This window comes from Falco rusticolus, chromosome Z (assembly GCF_015220075.1).
Source record: "Falco rusticolus isolate bFalRus1 chromosome Z, bFalRus1.pri, whole genome shotgun sequence".
In the NCBI taxonomy this organism is placed as follows: domain Eukaryota; kingdom Metazoa; phylum Chordata; class Aves; order Falconiformes; family Falconidae; genus Falco; species Falco rusticolus.
In genome coordinates, this window is record NC_051210.1 from 41,493,085 (window position 1) to 41,514,983 (window position 21,899).

Below are 21,899 nucleotides of genomic sequence, written 5' to 3' on the forward strand. Positions count from 1 at the left end.
TATGACCAGCATTTGTTGATTTCTACAGAGAGACAGGACATTGACTCTCCCATCTTTTCTTACAGAAGAAACAGTTAACTTCCTTCTGAGATGCCATCTGAGAAACAAGGCAGCAATTTTAGATTTACACTTCCAATTTCTTATTCAAATGCACAGCAGGAAACCTTTTTTCCTCATTTCATCATGAAGGGTGAATCCTGCCTGATCCAGGAATTCTTGACAACAGAAAGAGGACACAAAGCACACACCATTTGGAACAACTAAACAGCTTCAGAAATACAAGATTTTCAAGACCTAGCTTGGCCCTAAGATGTAATAATCAACTGATTAATGAGAAACTTGCATATACTCCAGCAGAGGGAGAGCCATTTTGCATTTGGAAAGCCAGCACTGGAACATGTCTTAACTATGTTATCTCTGATATACAAGTGTAACAACCTAGTATCCTGAACATACAGCTATAAACGTTTGTATACACAACATTTTTAATGAGTATTACGTGCTAATCCTTATCCAACTCATGAGGTCATCTGGCAAGCATTACTCATTTGATACACCTTTTAATATTCTGAATATCCCTTTCCATCCATTCCATTGTTCTGTGTTTTCAAAAGCTTTTTTAATTCCATTCCTGAAGACTATTGCTTCTAAGAGACCACCTCTCCTCTTCCCTTTCTCTACTTGTTTTTGACAAATACTCTAGAACTGTTTTTTATTTTCTCTCAAAAGTCCTTCCTTCCTACAAAGAGGAGTTTCAAAGGATCACCTTTCTAATCAATAGAGCTAAGGCCTTAATTCATCCCTAGAGGAAGGGCACAGGAGTTTGGAAAAGAGTTGCAAATTAATCAAAATTTGTGAGATCGAATCTGACACTACCTATTAGAAATATGATATTAAAATTGCCCCAGGGGAAGAATTTCATGTGCAAAGTGACAGATATGAGAAAGAAACGAAGAAGGGTATATAGTATTGCTGGGACTGAATCTGGCACCAGGCAAAGAAGCGCTCTGCCACAGGTTACATACAGGCAGCCATTCAGCTGGTCTGGGTTGGGGCCAAATAAACATGAGGATACGAAATCTCCAACCAAGACTCACAGGCAAATACCTATTGAAACACACTGTACCTTTTCATTGCATGGATTTTTTTTTAATGACTGCTCTCAGACAAGGAGCTCTGAGTCACTGAATTAGAGAACTCTTCATCTTTTACTAGCTTCCTTGAGAACATGGTCTGTATCTAATTAAACTTTCGGATTATTCTTAACACTCCATCCACCTTGCTTGTCCTCGTAGCGGTGGCTGCAAATGAGGTGCTCCTCAGTCTCTGCAACAGCCAGGAACATAGACAGAGATTTCTTTGGATCCACATCATCCTCCACTACTTAGAACAAGCACAGGGCAGGCATGACTTCGAGGCTTTAGTCCTAGATCTGAACAGGCTTTGGCTGCAGGCAGACGGTAGGGCTCGTTTGAGTTACATTTCGATTCATTTTCCCCTGACAGCCTTTGGTGGCGCTGCAGGGTAAGAAATACGGGCCGTGACCGCCGGCTTGCACCACCTCTATCCGCAGCACTAGCTGCAGCAAATGTGAGAGGAATGACAAATCGGGGCTTAGGTTTAACAGCTTATCCCAGCACCATCTTTTTATGCTGATCGATAATGATTTATAATTCTTAACCAAGACCTGAAGTAAGAAATATACTGTCTGCTAAACAACCTTTCTGTCCAGTAATTCAGAATCTGAGTTACAAGGTAAGAAAAGGACAAACAAAAAGAATGAAAGAGTAAGTATTTCTTGTGAAGTAAGAAATTACTTCTTTCCAGCTACGAATCTGGCTTCTTCTAATGGAAATTCAATGTTCTGAAAAGTACTGGGATGGCATCTTAGGAAACTGCAGTTCTCTCGTGATCCATAGCAGAGGTCCAAGCAGGCAAATGGAAATGCCCTGACATGGCTCTGACAATATACTTAAATCCTCTGCCAGAGAGATAATCAGTCTGGAAAAAGCTGTAGTGTTTGCTCTGCATTCCAGCTCAAGCCCTAGCCTCCCTGCCAAAGCTGGCAGCCTTGCTAATAAGGGAGGATGCTAGCTGATGTAATTTGCTTTTACAGTGTGGCTACTGGTTCAGCAGAGATTAGAAAGACCACAAACTCATTTCACACAGGCTATCAGAAATGCACAAATGGTGACACTAGCAATCACTAGCCATTTCAGTCAGATAGAAAACCTGAACCCATTTAAAGGGACAGTAGTTTTGATTGGTTTACAGCTTTGTCATAGATAACTTTCAAAAATAGTGGTAACCCTAGTTATCTTCAGCAGGAGAGATCTCAGTACATTGAAATGCCTTTGTAATATCCTTTGATGAAGATGACGTAGAAGACCTTGAAAGAACAGTCCCTTATGCAATTTTTTTTTCTTTACATAGGAGCAAAGGCTGTCTCTCAACTGTTTGTTTTTATGCCAACAAGTGCAGGCTTGTGGAAATGGCACAAACACAAGACTAGTGTTCATAACTTCCTGGTTCATGTGTTACCTATTATTGTGAACCTTAGATATCATCTATTTATTTATGACTGGTTTACTGCCAGATTTCAATTCCTGATGCACACTCCTGAACAGCTTTTTGAAATAAAGCCCTAATCTGGGTAATAATAATAAAGATGTAGCATTTTCTACTGCACTGGTTTCCATGGCGCACAGTTTTCTTGCTTCAGGTTAATGGCAGTCTTTCCAAAACACAGAGGAGGGAAGAGAAAAGGGTTAGATTTCAAAAGCTCTTAGACGCCTACAGATAGGGATAGGTGTTGAGTGGGATATTCCCAAGTGCTACCAGAAAGCCTGCAAGAAAATTATTCCCACTGTAAGATTTATAACCAAACATTTCAGAATATGCTGAAATATATTGGAAACAATATTTCTTTTGTTCCTATTTGTTTGGTGCAAAGCATAAGACTTGACTTAATAGTAATTCCAAACAAGCAAAGAAACAGGCCCCACATCCCAGTACAGAAGACGAGAGCTGCACAAATTTGTACTCCTAGACATCATCATTTTCCAGTGGTAGTAGTAAATTTAACATTAAGTACCACGAACACCTATCTTCTCTGCCCACTTCTGGCTCAGCAGCACAACATATGTTCATGGATCTACCTGAGGAATTTGTTAAGATCTCCATGCTTCATATATTCAAAGACCATGATGAGTGGATCACCCTCAACACAGACGCCGTAGAACTTGACGATGTGCTCATGTTGTAGGTTAGTTAGCAGCTCTGCCTCGCGGTGGAAATCCTTGCGGGCATTGTCACTGGCATCCTTCAGTGTCTGGCAAAGAAAACAAAAATTTAAGGAAGGGGAGATATTCACTGAAGGTGGCAAATGTAGGATGGCACTGTAAGGGTAACATAAGGACAGCCTACTGCATAAAGCATGGAGGAAGTACTTTTTTAGTAACTCTTTTAGAAATGCAGATGTAATGTTTAAATGCAATTAAATATTGTCAGTACAATTTTCATTCTCCTGCCACACATCACCTCAAACAATTTTTGTTGTAAGAGGAAGCAGGAATACTCATGATCCAAGTGTTTTCCAAACACAGAACAAATAAACTGGTCTTATCCACAAAATATACTAGTACACACCTGGTTCACACCCTTTAGCATTTAACTTAGGTAAACCCTAGTATCCTGTTGGTATTTACCTTCCTTGTAAGTTCTTTAAAATAAAAAATCTGCTTGCTTAAAATACTTAGTGGGAAAGTGGATGCATTCTTCATGTATTACTAATGTCACTGTTGCTGATGTTGGCCCCTATGGTGTACTGTATGTACATTAGGTAGATTTACACAAGGGTATGTCCCTGGAAGCAGAACTTAAAACCTCAAGACACCAGCCAGAAACTCATTTGAAATTCTGTAAATCTACTCAGATACCTAAGATTAAGCATATGTGTAAGTAACTGGAGGACCAATCCTAAATTGATAGAGAGGAAGTAGATGCAGATCAGAATTCTGGAGTGTTGATTTTTTTCACCCACTTTTATTTATACAGCTCTAAATTCTTGCATATTTTCATTCTGAAGGAAATATATCAACACTGGACCAAATAGAAGACTTAAATGTCATATAATGAAATAATGCTAATTTAACTGCCACACATACACAGTTTCAGATCTCTTCTTAAGAACTAAACATTCTTAGCAAGGAAACACTTTCATGCACCAAAAAAAGCAAATTCTGACAGGAATTGAAGGAGGAATAATTGTAATTGACAATCAACCACTCTTAGACTCTACCTTCAAAAGGTACAGTTGTTGCACTAAACTAATTCAAACAATATTTTTAAAACAGTAAGAGAAAGATAGCAGGTTACGAATGTTCACTAATTATTATTCACAGAAACTGATGTCTGGGCTCTGGACATCTGGATTTTAATTATACCTAGTCTTAATACAAAGAAAGATAAGACATGAAAGTAGTGGCACTATTGTAACTAATGATGTTTTTTTCCTGGCCATCTAGTAATTTTATTTTCTACCCTGAATTTATATACAGAGCATAAGACCAACCCCACTCATCAGAACAAATACAGAACAAGTTGATACTGTGCAATCACCCTGCCAACAAACCCAGGTTTTAGGTGCAATAGTCATGGTTTGTTCAAGCTTTTTCTTTAACAGAGACAATTCTATCCACTTTTCTGTATTATACTTATGCAAGTGTGAGAAGGAACAAAAAGATGACTGTCAGAGGAAATACTTGCTTTACTCGTGAAGCTGCAACCACAGGTCTTGAAAAATGAACAGCTACTATAATAAGGTTCAGATGGGAGGACAAGGAGCAGAGCAGACTGGATAGCCATCTGCCAAGTTCAGGGGCTTTTCCCTGTGGATTTCAGGCTCTATGGATCCTAGAGGCAATAGAAATCACTCATGCTACAGATGCACCTTCCCTGAGAGTCCCACTTAAAAACCTCATGGGTCTTCAGGCCCAGTATCCTTCCTCCACAAGTTTTACCAGTAACAATGCAACAAGGATGTTGCATCGTCAAAGCTTCACAAGCTATGATATATTAATATACACAGCTATATCATTCAAGGTGGGTATCAAATTGGCTCCCCACTATGGTCCCCACACAATTACATCTGAACCAAGCAAGGACTGGAACTGAAATGTCTTCCAATGCTTCCAAGCTCTGGGGTGATGCTTTAACACGATACAGGCACCAATCCACAGTCCAATCTACACTACATAATGAAATCACTGGGAACAATTCTGTTGCCTCTTGAGTCTCTTCGGTGGTTTCATGTATAAAGCAATTGGACTGTAATTATTCTCAACAACAGAATTAGAAAAAACAATTCATACAAACCCCATTTTTAAATAATAGCAACCCAGAAAAAAAATTGACATGGAGAAGCATAGACTGATCCTCTTTCCACCGGGCTCTTTCCCTGGAAAGACTGTAAAAACCTGACAGCTCTGCCCTGTGAGGATGTAATACTGCACATTTCAGAAGACACTTTTTATCTCACAGAAACAGCAAAATTATCATATGACAGAGCAGTTGCCACAGCAATTATGCATTTTCTGTCAAACAGCAAAATGCATGAAGGTCTAAAACTCAGGTAAAACTTAGGCAGGGTTTCTACTACTGAGGGACAACTTGAATTTCTGTCACCCACCACTACAATACCTCCTTCTCATTATTTCATGTATCACACAGAATAGACACAATGCATGAAAGACAGCTGACACAGTCAGGCAAGGAGGCGGGAAAGTGAAAAAATAAGTATGTAGAATTTACATAGAAATGACAGACTAATGCATTTAGCTTGTTCTCAGTGCAAGAGAAAAACCAAAACCAATATAAAACTGTAACAGCACAAAGCCAGAAAAAAGACATAGCATTTTTATTGTTGTTACTGACAAGTATACCAAAGCTCTGCATGCAAAGCACTCTCACCAGCTTATAGTTTTTCCTGAGTAGGAACTGAGGTAAAACGACACGTACTTATCAACCATTCAGTCCAGTGACTAAGAAGGGACATGCTCCCTTGGGCAACAGAGGAACCCACTGGCTATTACAGGAGCTCCACATCGGCTGAGTTCATCCTTGTGCCAGTTGGACCGCCACCCCATGCTTATTCTTCTCCACAGAGTCCCTGCCCCGGTACCAACGTAGCATATGGTCTCTGCAGACCTGTGCTCTGCAGTGAGTGCAAACAGCCAGTCCATCCTGACACCCCAGAGCTGCATTCATGGGCGAGTCAGTGCAAGAGCAGGGGAATGTGGCTCTCACCAACATCACCATTTGGCTTGGTAATGGAACTCTCACAACAGCTGTCCTTCATACTGTTATCAGCCTTCCCCTATGAAATTGTTACTACTACTTCCCACCACCATACAAGTGCTGAGTAGTGTATTTCCTCAAGAAATGAAGGGGTGATTTTGATCCTCCTCTGAACTGAACATCCTAAAAGTTGGAAATATTTGGCTTTCCTCTGATGGTGCCATGGAAATGTTCTTCACCACATGTACATAGCAGTCTGCTAGCTGAGCACAACCCTGCAGCAGCACAAGGTGAATCCCCCTCCAACCTCCCAGGGAAGCCAGAGGCAGCTGCTACCCTGTGCCCTGACAGTCATCCTCACCTCCAGCTCTGGACAGGTCGAACTAGTGCAAGACTATGCCTGGGGATCCAACTCTACTAGGATACAGTACCGATCCAGGCCTGAACAACCACTGTGGCATGGCAAAATGGCCCACAAGGAAATGGTAACTTTTTCACCTTCTACTCTCTGTTCTCTGAAAGTGTCCACAGCAAATGTTGTACTGATGTGATGTGCAAACTCACCTGGCGGGAAGGCTAGTACAACGCCCTTGCAATCTGCTTAACCTGTGCTTAAGCCTGTGCTCAAATGGTTTGACCCACAGAAAGCATTTCCAAACGCTCAGTGCTTCCCCCAAAAAGTCAAAACAGATTTTCTCCTCTTCCAAGGAGCAAAATTTTGCTCAGGCATACTGAGTTGTTTATGCTAAGCCTGATTTTCTATCCTCCCAGATTTTTCTGGGCTTCTTAGCTCCTAAATAATTTGCTGCAGCAATGTATCAGCATTTTGGATACTGGCTGGCCAAAAAGGAGATGGGTGCAGGTTGAGTCAGACTGAGTGATACTCAGGGCCAGGTGGGTACAGCACACTTAGCCAGCAACCAGCAGGCACAGGCAGCTGGCAGGGACAGCCAGCCATCCTGATTCACCCCATGCAGGTGAGACCATGCCTCCTCACTGCCAAAATCCTCCTGGCACCTCCTTATTCCTCACCAAGTACTATTCCTACTGGGCTCACCAAATCTATTTCGCAGAGAGACAGGTGGGTTGCGGTTTTGCCATTTTGCCAGCAGGGATGAAGCTCTTTTAAAGCCCTTGCTGTGTGCTGGGAGGAGCTGCTCTCCACTGCTGGCATCTGCTGTCTGCTCCTCTTAGAATTAAAAAAAACAATAATCACATATATTCATTGCTAAAGCCTGCACCCAGTGGTGGGCTCCGGACACAGTCCTCTGGCTAGCTCTCTGCACACCACTGAGATCCCATCCCTTGACCTCCACTATGACTGGAGAATACCTGTGAGCTATGGTGGGTACCACAGTGAAAGAGAGAAGCACCTGGCAATTAACCTCTCAGTTATATGGGGATCAATCCAATGGCACAGATCAGCAAAAAAATCATTCTTTGATGGCAGCCAGAGTCACATCTTCAGGACCCAATGTGAGAAACTAAAAATGGGCATAACCTGTCTGCAAAGGTAATTCTTCCCATAGCTTCCTGCAAGATCCTTATTAAGGACCATACAAAGAGTGGATCTGGTAAAAAAGAAGTATGACAGCTGTGCCAGAAAACAGATAGAATTGTCATCTAAATCCATGGAGACATCTCTCCCTTGAAAGGCTGAATGCTACTCCTTGTGAATCATACTGCGGAAGAGCAGCAGAGAGCAAGTGTGGCACAGCATTTAACAGCAGCAGTGCTAGGCTCCATTTTGTCAGGACTTTCAAAGGGAGCAAGTGAATGGAAAGACTTCTATCTTGCTATCAAGCAGTTCCCTGAAGTGACAGAAGAAAGGCAACTTCCACTCTAGCTTCACCAAAATACAACAGAAAATTCATTCAGATCTAGTTTTGCCACTTCCTCTCTCTTGCTTTCTCCTATCTATGATCTATCCCTTCAGGGCTTAATTTTTTCTCACCAGTCAACATGACTGAACATCTCCCAAGTATCAAAAAGCTAGTACTCCTGGCAAACCCCCAAAACCTGTTATTTTTGATGAAGCAAGAAAGTACTCCACAAATCCATCCTCTTTTCATGTTCTCTCACTGACAGATCCAAAATTCTATTCTTGTTTCCAAATCCAGAAAGATAATTACTCAATTTCTTTTACTGTATGGTTCGATCCAAAATGTACACATGGTTGCTTAATTGTGACTAGTCAGATAAAGTTATTTTCTGATGCCCAGGCACACCACAAATTCTAAATGTGTATTCCCCTCCATTTAATGAGATACTTCAAATGCTAGGCACCTTGTTCAGCTTCTGACAGAACACTATAGATGGAGATAAGAGATTGTCTCCAGGGAGACTTTGTAAACTCTTAAGAGAGTAGTTTCACCGATACTGTTTCTAGCATACATTCATAGCTGAGGTCAACAACCAGCCGCAGCCCTTCCATTTTGGTGGATGAAAAAGCTTGGTATGGTGAAGGAAGTTTGGTGTCTGAGCCTGAGACCAAGCTGGAAATCTTACTCCTTAGTAGATTCCCAACATACCATGTAGCCTGTGCCCTATAGAAGAACCAAATAAATCCCTTGGGTTTTTTCCCCAGAAATGTGAGAACTGTTCTGTATACTTGAAACTTCGAGGTTATGGCTGTTTTCTTATAGCTTCCTCCTCCCCTGGACTGCATTTTGGGAGAGCCGACTGGAGCTGTATAATCAAGAATCACTCCTCCATGTCATATCATGGCTTTTGGATTTCCATATAGCCAGTGTTTTACAGCACATGACAATATTATCTGCAAGTTTGTTATAAAATTCCTGGCAGTTATAGTAATGACAATTACGCACAGATAATGTCAGTGGCTGACCAAAACAATGGCACAATCCTGAAAAAGAAAGGCCGCCTTTGACTGGCAATTACACATGTAACTTAGCTTAGCAAGTAACAGATTATATTTTTTTAGACACACATATATGTCACATGTATTTTTAATAACCCAGACATTATTTTTCACTAATTAAAAAGATTTTGCCCCTTTGTAACACAGTCTGTTTCCCCCCTTTTCCTTGTGAAATTCAGCTCTCATTTTATAATTCTCAGCAAGATCAAATATCACATTCTCTTAACACTCCATTAGCCTTGTTAACCCTTCCACATATATCAGAGCAGTTACACTGGGCTATGGAATAGGCAAACAATCATTTACAAATAAAATAGCATTAGCTACAACCATGAATTAATAATGAAACCTTAGATTCTTTTACCTTCACTGCCACCAAGATCTTGTCCTGCTCGGGACAGAGGTTATAGCATTCCGCCAGAAAGACTTTCCCAAAGGCACCTTCTCCCAATTCTCTCTTGAGAACAATATTGTGGCGCTTGATGTGCTGCACAACTGTGAAGAGAAGACAAAACGGAGGTCAGAAGTAAGCTGCAAGGTCAGGATGGGACATGGTCCATGCTTACAGCCACATGGAAACAGGGTTGCCTGTAAAGTGGGGTGCATGTTGTGGAAGAAATCAAAGTGCTTGTCTGTGTCATTCATTAGTGCTTTGTCAAAAAAGACTGAGTTAATATATTTATATCTGGAGAGTAGCGCATTTGCTGGCTAAGAAGACATGGAACTAAGAGTCACCTGGGAAAAGGCCATTTATCACCGTGTTAGGATAACTGCTACAGAGCATACATAACAGCCAATGCTGCTTTTTTAAAAAACTTGAAGGCCAAGAATCAGGAAACAAACCAAACCTTTCTCATATCACTTCTATTTTTGTACCTCTAGCAATATCCGAACTTTCTCATACAAAACCAAAAAGTTTTTAAAATAACCTAATCCAAGAAAACAAAATGTGCCCTCTTTCAAGTCAGTCCAACTTACTCTCTGGTTCTCTTACTACTTGTTCAACTGCTTTCCCTCTCTGTGCTATACTACGGTTACAATAAGATAGAAACTTCATTCTCGCAAATGTGATTTACAGTATTGCTCTGAAGTAAAAGAAATAAAAGATGGACAAAGGTTTTAGTCAGCATAGTGGACAGAGCCTTAACTGAATTGCTGCTCAGAATCAATTGATTCAGACATCAAAGTCCTTGAGCATTTTTGTTCAACACATATTTTCCTTTCAGGACAAGCTTCCATAAAAAAAAATAACATTTAGAAGAAAATTTTGTAGAATACATTATCAATTTGCAATGTTCAAGCTAAGTAAAGCAGCTGCAAGGGCGGTTTAACTGGCCAACTCAACAGGGTTGATAGCTTGTATTTCCGAAATTGTACAAAACAGTCAGCATCTACTGATGAATCTAACCTCAGTGCATTTAGCTGCTTTTGCAAATACTGAAATGTTTGTACAAAGCCTACTTGCAACTTAAATCCTAAACAGAGTGAAGTAAATAGCTGTGTATAAGCAACAGGCTGGCTTCTGCAAAGGCATGAATCTCACATTGGCTGCTTAATTGCAGGGACCAGGACCGAACCCTGCCAATAATTTAAGACACATTCAGATGCAGACCAACCCCTGACTCCATGCTTGGCCTCACACCTGTTCCAAACTGGATGACCACTTACGCAGAAACCACCTTGCCTCTATTACTAAAAGATGGAAAATGGAGTGCTGCTGGTAACAGCAGTGGGAAGTGGCACAGCCTGTACCCATGGCTGTCACCAGAATTTGGAGAAAGGGCCCATGGTTTACAAGAGAAAAGTATGTGGGTCCCACACCCTGAGCCTATGGCGACAGAACACAAGTGCACTGCATGTAAATGCACTTCATATCCATGTGCATGAACGCAAGGGGAGTACGGTGCTGGAACAAGCCAGGAGAGTGAGAGATGTCGCCAGGCACCTCCATCATGAGTCTTGGCAGGTGGGCAGTGCACCCAAGGAGTGGACCTCCGCCAGACGCAGCTGCAACCTGTTAGAAACCCCCAGGCCAGCACACAAGCAGGCCCACCATGCCCTGGGAGAGGAGCGAGGAAAGCCAGCTTCTCCCCATGCCACACCAGACTTACCAGGGCTTCTTTGTGTCTCTGCAGCCGGTGGCTGCAAGGGGGGGCATTGCCTGTCCCCCTCTCTGATGCCAGGTCTCTTAGCAGAGGCCACACGTTTAATTAATACCTGAGTACTACGTGAAATGAGATTTGAAGGTACCAATGTTTTTCACTCTTGTCAAACTCTGGTCTAGCGTTAAGACTTTTTATTGTGATGATGCATTTATATTGGGTACACTTTGTTTGGCCAGCTACCCAAGCAACTCCCCTGCAGTCAGTAGGAATTCGCTTTTTATTTTATTTTACTCCTCAGCAGTGACTTTTCAAGTAAAGCACAGAATGCAGTCAGCACAAGACAGGTCTGAACCAAAATACACCTTTTCCCCATGGACACAAGTTAACCAGCATCCCTTGCCTCTGCTGATACTGGTCACAAGGTAGATGGTTGGGGAGCACAGCTGCCCCAGCACACCAGCTGAGCACAGTAGTGTGGCACACCTCATCACCTGTGCTTTAAAAAATGCTTACTAATAAATGAGTACTCCCCCCTACCCCCTGCCAAACCTGCCATTCAACCCTGCCTCCTGGGGAATTCTTCTCTTTCCCTCTGCTTGACCAGTATCACCAGGAGAATCTCTCTCTTCCTTCCCAAGAGAGAAGTTCAGCTCCATGTTGCCAGTGTCACCATCTTAAAGTGTCCACAAAGCCGATCGACAAGGAGTAGGACTGAGATCCTGTCCTACTGGTGTCAGCAGCAAAACTCCAGCAGAGGCAGATTTTCACTTGGTTCTCTCCACAGCTGCCAAAGACCTGGTGATGAACACAGCTGACTTTCTGAATTTTGTGTGGGTCCTCTCCATTTTGAACCTAGCCTATCCCTAATGTTGGCACCAGCAGAAGGAAGTTTTTTTGTGAAGTTCCTGAAGGACTTCACAAACAATAGAGTAAAAATAAACAAGAAACTTATCAAATACTTCTCTGTAGTACACTTACAGCTGCTGCTAAATGCTCTTATATAAACTAAGCATTTGAATAAACAACCCATCCCATAAACCGAACTGTCAAAACTGAAACACAGCAAGCTGCAGAAGAGATCTGTACAGAATATATTTGCAACTTGTCATGCTCTATCTATCCCTGCTACCTTTCTGAGCTGCATGGAGTTACTAAACAAATAAAAAATGACAGTAAATGTGACTAAATGGGCAGAGATTAAATATAAAACCAATGTAAGTAAATCAAACACATATGATGTGATGGAAATAGGAACTAAGGAAAAAATCCGTTTAGCACACTCAGGGCCCCAGGCATAACGACACCATCTTCAGTGGGAGGAGATTTCAGCAGGAGATACACTGTAAAATTCAGGTCAAAATCTGCTTTCATTTAATATCGTGATAAAGCAAATTAACTCTGTTGAAACCCAAGAGATTATCCTGGATTTACACTGAAGAAATGAAGCCGAAATTGGCCAAAGAGGTGGCATAACTGAATTACCAAAGAAGTGGTCTTAAAACACCATCTCACAGGCAGATACAGTCACAGAGCAGCTAGGTATGCTCCTCCTTTTGACTCTAAGTGCTGATTGCCTTTGAGCTGCCATTTGGGCTTTTAAGAGCACAGCATCCATGGTTTAAAAGATCTTGACTGATTACTGTGAAAAATATGTTACATTAAGCTAAAAGCTAAGTTAAGTTGAACTGAAGAGAAAAATGAAACATAAAATATGAAGTGAATTTGAGCAAATTAAGCAAGGGTAGGTGCTGAAGAGGGGCTGTGGTGTTAATAACCACAGAGCTGTGTCCACAGAAGCAGGGGGCTCCCACAGATGACTGCAGGGCATCAGCTGGCAATAAGGAGCAGAACTGCAGAAAAGGAGTTTCTTATCTTGAGGTCTCAGAGACATCACACCAACAAAGCTGGACTTCTAGGTATTTCACTCACTAACAAAGAGCATGCCACACTGGAAATAACAGATCAAAGCTTTATCCTGCAAACACTATATGCAGGCATGGGAATGCACTCCCTGGGTAACCTACCTTTCACTGAGAAGCTGAACAGAGAGGGTCACACCACGTTCTGGAATAGATCCAAGAAAGACAGGCAACTTGGGATCACCTCACCACACTGCATTCACCAAGCTGGACATGACTGATTCCAGCCACAGACTCAGCAGTATAAATTATTAAAATGTTTCTGCATGTAATTAAAAAGTGAAATGCTGTGACAGAGTCAAAGTGTTTTCTCCTTGGTCACAAACAGTAGGTCTGAACATTTTACCACCACAATGACCACTAGACCACCTAAGCTGATCTTCTACACAGCACGGAACATAGTATTGACTTAAATGATGTGCTTGGCAGTAGACTGCCTCCAGAAAATGTTTATGCTAGTCTTAATTTGAAAGTCTGAACATTAACTCTTTTGCCTTCTAATTTTTACCTTGTCTGGCCTGTTATCTCCCTCCCTTGGGTTTTAGGAGACTTTCTCTGCTAGCTCGAGCAGCCTTTTAAGGTCTGGTATTAAATACATATAATCAACATTCTTCTTGCTCTTCTTGGTAAGGCAAAGAGACAGAAGCCCCTCCCAGGAAAACATTTTCTCCAGTATGCCAGTCATTTTCATGGTTCTTCTCTGGAAAAAATTTCAACAACCTTTTAAAAGAAGTTGTTTCCAGTTGTTTTTCCCAACTGGAATCCACAATCTTGTATTATGCTCCACAAAGTTGTGATAAAAACATAAAATAAGCTCCCTATATCTCTGCATGTCCAAAGATCACACTAGTCCTTTTTAAGGCCAGGTTTTCTAAAAAGCATAAAAATGACATATACAGTATGCATGAGTATGTCTCATCTTGAACACCTAAATTACAAAAACTCACCAATTACAATACCACAAGTACTGTAAGTTTCAGACATGTTTCCATATGCCCCACGAGAACAGCACAGCCAGAAGAGATCTGTCCTTATGGAGAGGCTGCAACACGAACTCACTGCTTGATGGAGAGAAAGAGCCATAGCAGAAAGGCTCCATCACCACTGCTCACTGAACTACCAGCACTTGGAGATCTTGCTGTGTCGCATGCGTACTTAAATCATCTGCTGAGTCTGTTTTCTAGGATGCTGTTCAAAATTTTGCTGGTGGTACACATGGGGAACAGTCCTAATGAATGAGTTGTGCCAGGAGTCTGAGGAGAGAATGAGTATCTTCAAGATGCCAAGTAACCAGGCAAGGTAATATTATAACCATATTTACAGCTGCATAAGGAAAAAGCAGCCGCAGAAAAGACTTGGCTTGTGATGTGGCATGAGGTGCTACAGAAAGACATTTTGCAAGTTTCTTCATTTCTTCTCCCATCATTTCTCTTTCAGCTGTGAAGACCCAACTTTTTCTAAGATCCTGCTAGAAAAAAAACAGGTGTAAATGGTTGAGTAATTGTTCAGATAGTATACCACATTTGTACAGCATCTGTCATTCACACAAAAGGAGAGGTGGAATTTCAGACAGAATCCCATAGGAGGAGGATACAAAATTACTATGAACAGCAGCCAGCAAGTCTAGCCTCATGGCCACTGGATTCTGCAGTGGCAGCATCTCTATAGTTCTGCATACCATTGCCAATATAGAAATTTTGGCACGTTGAGATATCTACTCTGTAAAATTGCAATAAAAGCCGACAACAACCACTTTCTCTTTTTTTCCTTTTTCTTCTCTTTTCTTTTTTCTCTTTTTTCTTTTTCTTTTCTTTTTTCTTTTCTTTTTTCTTCTCTTTTCTTTTTTCTCTTTTTTCTTTTTCTTTTCTTTTTTCTTTTCTTTTTTCTTCTCTTTTCTTTTTTCTCTTTTTTCTTTTTCTTTTCTTTTTTATTTTCTTTTTTTTTCTCTTTCTTTTTCTCTTTTTTCTTTTCTTTTCTTTTTTCTTTTTTCTTCTCTTTTCTTTTTTCTCTTTTTTCTTTTTCTTTTCTTTTTTCTTTTTTCTTCTTTCTTCTCTTTTCTTTTTTCTCTTTTTTCTTTTTCTTTTCTTTTTTCTTTTATTTTTTCTTTTTTCTTCTCTTTTTTTTCTTTTCTTTTTTCTTTTTTCTTTTTTCTTTTTTCTCTTTTTTCTTTTTATTTTCTTTTTTCTTTTTCTTGTTTTTTTTCTTTTCTTTTCTTTTATTTTTTCTTTTCTATTTTTTTTAACCTTTTAACCTGTCAGCCTTGCCTGAATGCAGAAATAGGCCAGCAGTTCTGAGAATATATTTCTGATTATTTGATGCATTCAGCCTATACAACGTTTATCACTTATTATATTCTATAGAGATTTTTACAGTGCTATTGTTTAAGTTTTACTTTACAGCAGCAACAAATTCTCATGCCAGACTGGTGCCCAGCTGTTGTAGGCACAAACAAACAAGCAGCATGCTTTCATATATACAGTCCACAGGTGAAATTCAATTCATACCTGTTTAACAGAAACAAAATAATCTGACAGAAAACCCACTCCTCAGCTACTTTAATTTAAAGGCACTGGTACAGGCTATAGAAAACTGAGTATGGAGGATCCACAGAAGAACTAGGTCAGAAAGACACTTGGGCCTTGTCACATCACCTGTACAAGTAGAGCTTCTGAATCACTTCGAATTTTGTTTCGTTTCTTTGAAAAAGAACGATTTAATTCAACAGTTCTAAAACAGTTATCCCTGAGGGGCCATCAGCGATCTACCAGATTTTTCACAGGTATTGGACCGCAAGTGGGCCTTATGGAGATATTTAATGGGCAAGCTGACTAGGCAGTGGTCTTCCTAGAACTGGAGACATTCATGAAAAGCAAACCTGTGAGCAGTCACAGGCATGGCATAATTCCCAGGGATTTCCTAGTGTCAAGAGCTACATCTGCTGATAACTCAAACAGATCTGTGATTGCTGCAGCTTAACCTTTCAGTTGCTTCATTTACAACTTAAATCCTCACAGGATCTATACTTTAAACCTCAGAAATTCTATTGTCTTGGATGAGAACTAGGCTTCTCTTTGTGACTTAGCTGCAGCTCCTGGGAGAGGGTGCCCAGTCTTTCCCCACCTGCCTGCAGCAACAGGGGCATCACAGCTTTTGCCCACTATAAACTCATTTTGCTGTAGCAAGTGTGGTTCTTTGGTTCAAACTCAAGTTTTTGGTGTATTTGGGGGTTAATATTTCATTTCTGGTGAGGTGTTTTATCTTCCTCTTTTGTTACAGTAATTGATTTGTTTTAGTTGGCCAAGATCCTCTCAGTCTGGCTACAGATAAGCATACTGCCATACTTGATTAGCTCCTTAAAATCAAATAAGAACTACTTAATAATAAACACTAATAACAACACTATCATTGTTTTAAATGCATGAGCCTTATGAGCTAAACCCACTCTTCAGGAAAATAATGAAAAATAAGGAATAATGAAATTGACAGTTTTTCCAGGCATGAATTTGCCCCTGCATACAAAAACTAAGAGACACAAGGCTCCCAAGCCTTAGCAACCTGAAACTGGTTTTATTTCAATTGTAAGTATGTGTTAAATACGGATTTGATCTGTTATGTGCTAAAACAATGGGGATATATCAGAATAACTGAAAGCTAGATTTGGAAGTCTATGTTCAGAATAAATAGCAGATATTAATTGCTCTGCATTTTTTTTTTCTATGATGCTTCCAGACTACTAATAGCTTTTCAGCACAGTATGGTAAATCAGCTTTAAGCAGAAAACAGTGCTGGAATTTTGAACAAACATTGCCTTTGCAGATGTGTGCACTTAATTTGCAAATGCCAATTTCCATGCACTTCTTCCAAAAGATTAATGATGGTAAAACTGAAAGCCTATTGTGCATGAGTTGCTGTATAAAACCTCTGCTAGTATTACTTTACTCTGGCAAATCTGGTCCATCTTCCATGTTTACGTTAACTAGTGACAATGATCTCGCTACCACCACTCTTCTCTTAGCTCAGACCAGCAAATCCTTTCCCTCAGCAAGATACTAATCTTTAAGGATCTTCCCTGCTGTAGAAAGAGAAGCACTCAGTAAGGGACAAGGGACGGGGAAGTGCCATGTAGCGTATCTCATAACAGATGCTTGTAGGGAAGAAGGGCTAATAAACATAGTGTCTTCAAAGTATTAATTCATTTCTATCTCTGTTTTCAGAAACAGGCATAGTCTGAAAAGCATCCCAGGATGCCACTCTGAGAAGCAGGACCTGAAAGAAACATCATACATTCAGGGACTGAGCCATATTCAAGCTTGGCCTAAGTGAGTATAAAGGTGAAAGTCAAAGGAGATTGCCCTGTTTTTGATGTGGGTTTCTCTACTTTGTTTTTTCTCTTCTCATTTTGAAAGGAAAAGAAAATAATTTTGTATCTTGATATAAGGATTTTACTGGTTGCCTTTCAAAAGAAAACATGACAAGTAAATGAAGCTTTCAAGCCTGTGAAAGAATAAACCATGTGTTTAGCTCACAGTCCCAAATTCTATCCCCTTATGTAAAAGTTAAGACATACTTAATCTTTACCTTTTCCTGATCTATTTTACTAAAATAGCATAGCATCTGATCTGTCATGTTAGACAGGTAGGTCTGCCCTGTTGCAGCCAGCTGTGCATGGAAAGGGAATACAGAAAACACTGTAGGACCACGGCAGGACCCAGCCTCTTCCCTATTACTTTGAAGTATATTATTTACCCTTTTCCTAATGATTTTTTTCCTGCTTCAGAGCACCTTTTACAATTTTTTCAGGGTGCAGCACACTGTGTGGCTTTCCATGAGGAAAGCCGAGTTTTATGCATGCCCATGCTTTGCTCTCTTTGGTCCAGCTGAGGTAAACCCCTCCCTTAGAGGGAGGATCAGTCTCTGCCTGCTACAAGGTTACTTGCTCTTATGATCTTGTGAACACTGCCCCTTTCCTGGGTTTTGCCATAAGTGGCCTTTAAACACAGAGGGAAGTTACAGGTTTGGTTATCTCCAAGGAGGACCCAGAAAAGACACATAAAGACATTAGGCATTGCAAACAAACAAAAGCAGAAATCTTCCTCACTCTTTGATCAGGTCCCTGCATTATCTACTGAGAAACAAAGTCAGCAGGAAGGAGACAAGTCTTGAGTCTTCCTATAGACTGAAAAGGAAAGAAACTCAGTTTGCCCTCTGTCCTCTGGGGATACAGAAGGGGTTAGCACTAAACATCATACTGCCCCAAAGCTGCACGCAACGGGAGAGATGAGCAAAACCATCATAAAGGGTGAACGCACCTGGAAAAAAGGCTGTTCCCTTTTACAGATATGCTGTCCTTCAGAGTTTCTGCATCCTTCCATGGTGAGGCATTTGTTGCTCTGCTTTTGTTTCACTGACAGGCTGGCACACCTTTTTGCTATGGCATGCCATACAACAGAGGCTTATGTCCCCGTAGGGCATTTCCCCCTTGGCCCCTGTTACAGTTTCAGAATCCCAGTGCTTATGGGAAACAAAGGCAGTTGTAACTGGCAGTGTTATGTGTACAAGGTACACCCAGAAAATGTGTCTCTACGCTGGGCTGTGCCAGATACCTCTACTGCAGACACAAAGCAATCAAAAGATTATTACATTGTACCAGCTTCCAACAAAAGCCCGGTAAGTTCTCACTTATAGGCCATCCAAATGAATTCACAAAGGGTTTGCAAGACTGAACATACTGAGGGTTTTTCAGGATCAACTGCTGCACAGTAAGATTACTTTTGTCTTGTTGCACATGCACCAGAAAAAATTCTTCCTCTGTTTCCATATGAATGTAGCAAATTCTTCATTTTTCAAGCTTAAAAAGATCTGCCTGTCATAGACCACACATCACCTCCTCTGCTGACCTGCTTCTTCCATCCTGCATCCTCTGAAGGACTAAGACTGTAAAGTGTAAGTTTACACAACACAAATTATTCCACATGTAAAGATCATGAGGTTCCTACAGCCTGGATGGCTTCTCATCATCTTCCAGGGTCTGACAACCTCCCCAAATCCTAGGGAAGGATGCACATGAAACAGTGTCACGCCCTTTATATTAGGCTTTGCTTAAGCAAACGAGGGTGCTCCTACTTGGAACTGCTTTCTGAATTACACTAAACTGTAGCCCAGCAGGATTTGAGAACTCTTCAAAGCCCTTCTTTAATAGCAGCAGGATAGGTGCCTGTTCTAATTGCCCTGATAGAAAACCCAGCCTGTACCATGGGTACAGTGAGAAAGAAAAGCTGTGGTTTGACAATGGGTATAGTAGGACTTTCCCAGATCATTTCTCTTGTAAAAAATTTATGTTTTCCTCTTCTCCCCACTTAGATCTGCATGTTATTTTCATGTAACATGAAAACAAACACACCTACCTAACAGATCTAGCAGAGAATATGAGAAATCTCCTTTCACCCACTTGACCTCTGGACTGTGTTATCTGTCAGTTGAAATTATGTTTCTCTATAATTCAGACAAATAAGAAGGAGTCCTTCTTTGCTAAAACAAGCTTGGTGAGGGAGCAAAAGTCTCAACTATGTACAGTCCCTTGTAACCGGTCAGCACAACTTACAGCCTGGGGCCACTTGCCCTTCAGCGGATCGGAGGCAATGCCATACTCTACATGCCCCCGTGGCTGCAGACAGCTGCGCACCAGTTGCTCAGTCAGCACGTAGCCCATCTGTCCAGCCAGCAAGCCAGAGACAAGCTTAAAGTAGGAGCAGAGAGTGCCTTGGTTCCACTATGGACAAAAAACCCACAGGTCTGTTTCTCAGCACAATTCCCTTCAGACATCTGTTTAAATAAGGGCTTCATAAATTTTCATTAACATGTATAAATCCCCTCCCACATATCAATAAAACTTTATTTTAAAGAAAGAGAATGAACACAGATAAATTAATCTAAAGTTAACTATGCGGTATGTCAGCAGCCAATGAAAAACAAAGACCTGCACTCCTTTAGGATAACAACAGCTTCCCACAGGGTCCACTGTGATAATGAACTGTCAGAGTCCCAGTACCACCAGTGACAACACAACCAAACCACCACTAAATAGGATCTTTTAAAGCTGTGGCCCATGACGAGGTTGAGGACAAGTTCAGTCTCTGCCAATATGCTTTCAGCACCTAAAAGCATCTTGGGTTTGAGTTGATAATTACAGTGTGCTGAGCCAAGCAGCTGTCACTAAGGAACAGGAGCTGCCCAAACAAAGCAAAATGCATAGAAGTTTACTGCTGATTTATCACACAATAATGAAGCCAGTTACAGCCTTTTGAGGCGTGGAAGTGAAAGACAGAAGGGGGAGGGGGGGAGGGGGGAGAGGGAAGACGAAAGGGAGGAAGAAAGAGCTTTGAACATTTTGTTCCAGACAGTTTCCAAGAAAGAGGAAAACACCAGGCATGATTCAATCAAAGGATGCCCCCCCACAGCCCCGCTGTTGCTGGAGAAGTGGCCACTGGGAAGATACCCGCGACACATTATTTCCCAAACACACAGATCCACTCTTTGCCGAGACATGAACTCTTGCTGATGGCAGCACACACACATAGCAGGGCAAACAAGAAGAAGAACAGCAGAAATGGCTGAATGAACTTTATTTGGGATCTGACATACAATGTCAGTATAATGAACATGACCTAAAGGAGAGTGTTACACTCATAAGCAGACTAAGTTGGCAGCTCTGACCAATTAATACCAGTTAATTTTATGGTGATAGCTAGTACACATGTATGATATTCTGTGAAAGCTTAACAGATGTCACCATAAATGATTGCTTTCTCCCCAGTGCTCTTTATATTGGGAAAGTACTTACAGTCGAATCTTCTGTAACACTTGTAGACTGAAATGAATGCAAATGTAATTCTGCCAGTCTCTGCAAGAAACCAAAAATGCATGGACCAAAAAACTTCTCACCTAGTGTCTACATGACTGTTGCTTTTAAAAAACACAACTGTTTTGTTCCAACTACTGTACACAATGATATTTACAGCAACTGTAGTCTGCACAGAACACAGATAGGCAAAATGTAGGGTTTTTTCTCCCCTTCCTTCTGAAGTTCAAGTTCTCTCCCAGAGCAATAAATACCAACTGCCTACATACTCATGTACTTGGAAAACATTCTGGGCAGCAGTAACCAACACAAATGGCTGCTACATTTGTTGAACTGTAATGGCAGAATACCCCACCCTTATCAGTAAAGCAAATATTAAAAATTACCAACATTTTTATTGTTACCAGTGAAACAGCTGAATTTTTGTCTCAAGTTGCTCAGAACTGGCACTTGCAGCTAAGGAAACAGGTGTTGTCTATTGATATGCACGCCACTGAGGTACACGAAGCATTATTGTCAGCCCTACAGACAAAATGTCACTAGGGTACGTTAGCTGACCACTTTACAAGCAGTGTTGATTAACTGCTGCCTCCTGCAAGACCACCATGGGCAGGAGGGCAAGTACAGACCAGCTTTTAGGAGGGACTAGTATGAAACGAGCTGGAGGGCTGCTCTGCCTTTTGGTAGTCCCAACAACCACAGAATGGTCCTCAAGCAGTTTCCAGGACTCTGTTTCCAGCCTGAACTTCTGGTCAGAAGCTAACATAATTGTTTATAAACCATTTTCAAGATTTATTAGGTAGTTTTGCCAATGTTTTCCCATGTACAACTCTCAACTA

At 41.0% G+C, this 21,899-nt stretch overlaps 1 protein-coding gene across 1 annotated transcript in view; it reads right to left on the bottom strand.

Moving 5' to 3' along the window:
• NTRK2 (neurotrophic receptor tyrosine kinase 2) overlaps window positions 1-21,899 on the bottom strand; it is a 208,486-nt gene that overhangs the window by 48,831 nt on the left and 137,756 nt on the right. The window contains exons 13-14 of the mRNA XM_037374196.1: window positions 9,543-9,673; window positions 3,159-3,331 (exon numbers count right to left, since the gene is read on the bottom strand). Of these exons, the coding sequence (XP_037230093.1) occupies window positions 3,159-3,331; window positions 9,543-9,673 (304 nt within the window). The remainder of the gene's footprint in view (window positions 1-3,158; window positions 3,332-9,542; window positions 9,674-21,899) is intronic.